This window comes from Aquila chrysaetos, chromosome 10 (genome assembly GCF_900496995.4).
Source record: "Aquila chrysaetos chrysaetos chromosome 10, bAquChr1.4, whole genome shotgun sequence".
NCBI lineage: Eukaryota > Metazoa > Chordata > Aves > Accipitriformes > Accipitridae > Aquila > Aquila chrysaetos.
In genome coordinates, this window is record NC_044013.1 from 1,805,803 (window position 1) to 1,812,316 (window position 6,514).

At 40.7% G+C, this 6,514-nt stretch overlaps 1 protein-coding gene across 2 annotated transcripts in view; it reads left to right on the plus strand.

Annotated features, from left to right (window-relative positions):
- Nucleotides 1-5,454, plus strand: part of GMPS (guanine monophosphate synthase) — a 32,618-nt gene extending 27,164 nt beyond the window's left edge. For both annotated transcript variants that reach the window (XM_030028026.2, XM_030028024.1), the window contains exons 15-16: nucleotides 328-500; nucleotides 2,121-5,454. In XM_030028026.2, the coding sequence (XP_029883886.1) occupies nucleotides 328-500; nucleotides 2,121-2,222 (275 nt within the window). In that variant the 3' untranslated portion in view covers nucleotides 2,223-5,454. The remainder of the gene's footprint in view (nucleotides 1-327; nucleotides 501-2,120) is intronic.
- Nucleotides 5,455-6,514: the final 1,060 nt, after the last annotated feature.

A 6,514-nucleotide genomic window follows, 5' to 3' on the forward strand; every position in this document is an offset into this window, starting at 1 on the left:
ATACCCCATGGTTATATTATGTGGGAAGGAAGGTAGATCTTAAATTGCATTCATGGCAAATTACAGGGATAACGGAGACTACCTGGTTTTGTTCTGCATGCCTGCCAATGCTGAAGATCATTTCAAATGGCAATTTGAGTGGTTTTAGTGTATGCACCACTGCGTGTGAACTTCTGGGGTGGGGTAGCAGTAGCAAAAAGATCCCAGAAGATGTAAATGTAGCTCCTAGTGTATAGTTTGAAGTACATGTGGGAAATTCTGTGAAACTTCTATCACGTTTGTGTCTTTAAACCAAATTAATGCACTTTATACTACTATCTTCTGAAGGTTATGCTGGAAAAATTAGCCAGATGCCAATAATACTGACACCGTTGCATTTTGATCGGGACCCCCTACAGAAACAACCTTCCTGTCAAAGATCTGTGGTTATTCGAACTTTTATTACAAGTGATTTTATGACTGGTATTGCAGCAACTCCTGGTAATGAGGTTCCAGAAGAGGTAATAATACGGGTTTTCAAGTTTCTTTTCAACATGAGCTAGTATTGTAGATGACTCATTTTGACTTTCTTCCCTCTCTTGATTGCTTGCCTTGACTTTGATTTTTGTTGCAGTTTTTTTGTCTCTTTCGTAGTATTCATTAGGAAGAATATGGTGGTGTTTTGGGAGAAAACTAACAAAATGAGAAGCTGGCAGATGGGTATGACAAACTTAAAGGCTTCTGAGCAGAGTTGAGCCAAAATACCATCAATTAAAAAAGAAAGAATACCCCAACCATTCCTGGGATTTTGAAGTTAATTTTTTGCATTAGGAATTGGAAATGTCCTGACTTAACAGAATTGCCCTTGATTGCCACTTCTGATTTTGCTGGAACCTGCTGTTTAACATCTCAAAGTGTGCTGTTTTCTGTTTAGGTCACAATAAGGATTTAGGAGTTAAGTTCAGGCATATTTTTCTGGGAAACTATCCATGTCCAGTTTCAAGTACTTTGTCTCTGGGAATGCAGTGTAGATGAAGAACAAGATTGACTTTTTTTTTCCACATACTTTAAAAGCATATAGGCATTGTTTAGTAATTTTATGTAACTGAAGTCGTCTACTTTAAGGCAGCCTATTATCCATTTAAAAAGAAACAATTCAAGGTTAAGTTACCATGTAAAGTATTCCATTATATAAAATCAGGATTCATTTGACCTTGAAGTTTGTGTTTAAAAACAAATAAAACCGCCACAAAAACCACCCTCACCCCCCCTTCTTCAAAATGTAAAATGGCCACTTTAGGACTGGGTAATAATGGGGTAACAAAATAGTAGAGGTTGTGGAAAATACCTGTATTTATGGGGAACATAATCATATTTGATTAAAAATTTTCTGTGTTTTTCCATGGGAAGCAATGCATTGTTTAATTTATGCTTGCACTATAAAACAGCATGTCATATAAGTGACATTGTTGTGAACCGTGGGATTTTTAAGGAAGCTGCACTTCTAAGGATCAGCAAATTCTTATCTAGAATACTTTTGCTAACATGAATTGATTGTGAACTTTGGAGAATAACTCTAAATTATTAGAGCTCTAAAAAGGCTCTTTCCTTTGGATGCCTCTTTCTGTTTGGGATTTTTTTTTTGGTTTTTGTTTTTTTGGGGTTTTTTTTTACCTTTAGAACTCCCTTTTTTATTTTGAAAGGAGTTTCACTCAGGCTGTTGCTTTGTGTTTGGTGGTGGTTCAGCTGGAGATGGTCTGAGAAAAGTCTGAAAATGATTGATAGTAACATGTAACAGCATATGTTCGTGCTGAACTTTCAAGAAATAGTTTTGAAGCTTGAAGAGCTGCTGCCTTGAGGGAAGTGTATTGTGATCAACACCCTGGTTTATTATCAGTGCCAAAAATCAGCAAGTTCCAAATGTAACTGCAGATATCATGAAGCTAGAGGTTGTGTTTAAGTTGATTTATTTCTTAACTGGTGGTAATGCGCTAATAGCTATAGGCTCTTTCTCTCTTGTGTATAACAGAATTAGTGTGAACAAAGTTTTCCTTTTCTAAGCTTTTCTCCGATAGTTTTCATCAGATCTGTTTTACGTGCTTTCTTCTGATTTTTTTTTTTTTCTCCCCCCTCCACAATAGGTTGTGTTAAAAATGGTGGCAGAGATTAAGAAGATTCCTGGCATTTCTCGGGTGATGTATGACTTGACATCAAAGCCACCAGGAACTACGGAGTGGGAGTAATTAACTTTTTTCTATTAAAGTACTGTGTGCAGTCTAAATCATATCAGAAACCATTCCCAGTGTTGACATGCAGTACTGTGAAAGAGTGACTGGAGCTGCTACATCGCATCAGATTCCTCTCCTGGAGCATAGACCTGCAGTTAAGAGCTGTGCTGGGGATAATAACTAAGTGGGGCTGAGGATTTGTACGGGTAAATAATCATGGCAGCATTGCCGGTGCGCAGACAGATTCCTATTGCTTTTGCCTTTGTCTTACCAATTCTTCCCGTTTTCATGTGTTTTATTGTTAACTGTCATTTCAATGTCTCTTTGTTTTTGTACACTGTGTAAAAAGAGACAGTTTATTTACTTCTACCAAAAGCATTGTTACAGCCTAAAAATGTAAAATGAATTCTTTGTGACCAACTGCTTTTGAACGGATTTATTATAAATAAATATTTTGCCAAATGGAGTAGTGGGTACTGTTGAGTTGTGGAATTACTGTGTATCTGTTGTATACTGTTTAGCCTGTTCTATATTGTTTGACATATTAGCCCATGGCAATAACGTTGAGCTCCAAAAGAGCAATGCTAAAATATGAAATTACCTCTGTCTGTCTTTCTGTACTCGCTCCCTCTTGCATTGCTCGGTAGGTGTGCGTGTTGGTAACAGATGTGTATACACTGGCTAATCTTTAGTATACACTTACTGCATGTATGCATATGTCAAATTCCAGACAGTGAAGTATCTTTGTGTGCTTCTGAGGACTCTGATAGAAGCGTAAAAATGGGAGTGCAGTTTGGAAAGCTGTTGCACCAGAGCTACTGGATCTGCGAATCCTGTTTCTGTCCTCCGACGCTTGTGCAACAGTCCCTTCGCAGCCTGCTGCCGATGTGCTTTCCTTATACTTGATGACAGTTTACTTTCTACGCATTTGCTTTTACGGGAATTTTTTTTTTGTATGTATTGTATGTAGCTTGATCTTTAAGATCATTATAGTGGTTAGTGTGGAGTCATGGTATCAGAGGTGACTTACCCCATCTGTATAGATCCCTTCCGTCATTCATATTCTGCTGTTCATGTAGTTAAGTAAGCAATAATTTGAGAGATGGTTACTTTGGACACCTGTGCTTTTCTGATGTATTGAGGCAAAGCTATTTCCATCCACCTGAGAATTTTGAGCATGTCCTGCGATTGTTGTCTGTGAAAATAACAGTTGAATTCTGACCTGACCAGCTTGCTGGGTGCCTGCTGGGTATCTCCACCGGTGGAACCGTAACCGTGTATCCAGGCTCATCCCTCTTATCCCTTGGTTTTAATTTAAGCAGCTGCATTTCATTCAGCTGCAAGATTACCGTAGTATTATGGAGTAAAATACTTGTTTTAAACTGTTCAATAACATGGAGTATTTCATGGCTGTAGCTACTTATATTTCCACTTGCATAGATTTGTGAACTGGAATAATGGTTGAAAGTGTTTGTTCTATATTCTTTTGATTGCACACTTTTTCCTGTTGTTCTTACACTTACTGCCTACCCATTATGGAAATTTAGTTTAATTTCTGCTTACAGGAAATGGCTAACTTGTGTAAATTTATTCTTTTGCCTGTGTCATAGAGTGGTGGTTTTTCTCTTGGGGGAGGAGATGGTGTGTTACAGCCCTCTGCTCTTTGAAACCCTTGGGGGACACGGGCATGCAGGAGAGCAGCAGACCAGTGGCCGGTATAATTTGGAGTCGGGAACACTGCCTCCCCCTCGCAGCCCTGCTCATGGCAGGGTTTTGTAGCTTGGGCAAATTCATCTTAATCGATATCTCAGTTGCTTCCTTTATAAAATGGGGGTAGTAATTCTCACCCACATCTGTCATAACCTCTTTGAGCCCTTTGGATGAGCTTTTTGTGATGTAAGTGAAGTATTACCAATACAAATGTTCTTTTATGACTGGATTGCGATCTGTAAGAGCTATTGGTCAAAAATACTGTAAATTGGTGTTTGCTGTAGCAGAATCTGTTACAGCATGGGTTCTGCTGACAACAAATGTTCTTTGTAGCTTATCTCAAAAGAAACCTCCCTAATGAAATTTTGGCCTTAGAGTACATTTTAACTTTTTGTCAGAAAAAGTTGAGGATAGTTGTTTTCATTACTGTGTTGGTGTCTCAGATGTAAAGGGTGCAATGACAAGAAATGAACCTTTTTGGTGTGATGCAGAAATCCTTCAGCCTTGTCATGCTATAGCAGCTGTTGCTTATTGTAAGTAGGCTTGCTCTTGCTGCTGCTGCCACCGGTTTGTGTTTCCTTGACAGCAAATAGGCAAAAGAGGAGGAGTTACTAAAAAGTAATGCAGAGATTATAGAGCACCTCTTAAACCCAAACGTTTCTCAGTTTTGACCGAGACACTTAGATGTCTCCGTGTAAATAAATCTGCAGTATATAGTCCCATAGTTATGATGTAACTCACAAGAAAACTTGTGTGGCAATGATGGTGCACCTTGGGTTGGGGGTTACAGTAACTGTTATACTTCTGGACCACAAACTTGCAGCATACCTGGACAAAAATCTTTTATTCACTGCATGCTGCACACTTGGAAGTCCTTCTTGGAGTTGTGTCTTAACTATAGGCATGATGTGTACCTGTATACTATGTGTATACTGAAGTTTGACATACACTTTTACCATCTTTTAATCACCTGGGTTGCTTTCATGTCTGTAATGAAATGGAGCTTGACAGCAATTCCTGTGCTCTTTAGGCACATACTTTGGTTTTTTGGTTGGTTTTTTTTAAGCCAGAAAGTTGAATATTGAAAATTTTAGGCATAAACTATTGCACTATAATCAAAATGTCTTATTGAAATTGAATTTGTGATCTTTAGTGCTCTTCTCCCTGTTTGACACCTGTGCCATGCATTGTAGATGTGGTGGGTTGTTCTTAGGAAGGTTGGTGTTATCATCCCAGCGGTTCTTGAGTGTTTTTTATGGAATCCATGTGTATTGGACAGCCAGAAGTGGAGAGAAACATAATACTCTGTTCACATTTCTTAAAAAATTATATTTAGCACCTAGTTTACAAACTAATAACTGTAGCTGCCCTGTACAATTGTTCACCTCGGGTCTTCAGTAAAACATGTCAGCAGTTAGAGGAATTTGTATTGGGGGCATTCCCCATCATTCTCAATTTTTAACATTTTTCTGCTTGTGAAATGATAAAGTACTGTGAGCCTTAATTTTTATCCACAAATAAAAATATTATGTTTGAACGTTGGTGTGACTTATTTTTTAGGGCTTACGTGTAGAAACTACATTATAAGTGGACTGTCCGTTTTGGGTTGAAAAAGCTGTCCTGTGGCAGTCGTGCTTTCTGGCTGCAGACCGTCCCGGGGTAAGGAGATGTCCTGCTGGGGCACGGCTGTCCCTTGCAGTGTCACAGCACAGGACGCCCCGCTGCAGAGTCACGGGGTACTCGTGGTACTTGCCCCGTGCATGCTTTTGTACTGTGATACGCTATGGCAAATGTAACTTCTTCTGACAAACGTTTATAGGGCCTTTTCTAGGGCTCTGTTCTAGCAGAACAGAGTTAATTAACCGAACACCCTGGTGATGCTCACACAGGCTGGGACAGGCTGCTCTGTCCCTCGGGGTGCCGGCGGTGGGTCTGCAGTGTCCTGGTGGGATGCGCCTCCAGCACCTCGTTGCATTGGGGTTGTAGTTGGTTTTGCGGCAGACCTCTGCTGCTGGTGTTTAATTGTTTTTAGCAGTAGGTCACAGTTTCAAGACCACCTGCAAATTTCCCCTCTAAAAAGAAAAAGGCAGCTGAGATTATAGTTAAGAATAAAACTTTGACGTGCAGTCATGAGCTGCTGTCATCTGCAGCAGAGAGCGTGAGTGGGCACCGGTCATTTATCTTGCTTAAAGATCCTTTCTTGCAGTGCACAAGCTACACTCCATAATCCAAGTAAACCTGACAGCCGTGATTTATGATTTGGCCTCGAGCACCGCGGCGGTTCTGGCTCTGTGGGCAGCGCCTGTGCCAGGGGCTCGAGGGCACCGTGGGAGTGGGGTTTGATGGAGCCACTGCTTACGATCTGCTCCCTGATCTGCGATCTAAATACACCCTTTATCCCCCAAAGAGTGCAATAGCAAGTTGTTCTCGTCCAGCTCTCCGGGCAGTATTTCTGAGCGGCTGCAGCGCTGCTGGCAGCTCTCTGCTCCATCTCCTCTTGTGCCTCAGCAGCTGGAGCTGCAGCACTCGCCCGTGCTTGGGACCCAGGTACCTCGCAGAGACTGCAGGGCTTTGCTTTTTGGGGGGGATTGTCTTCC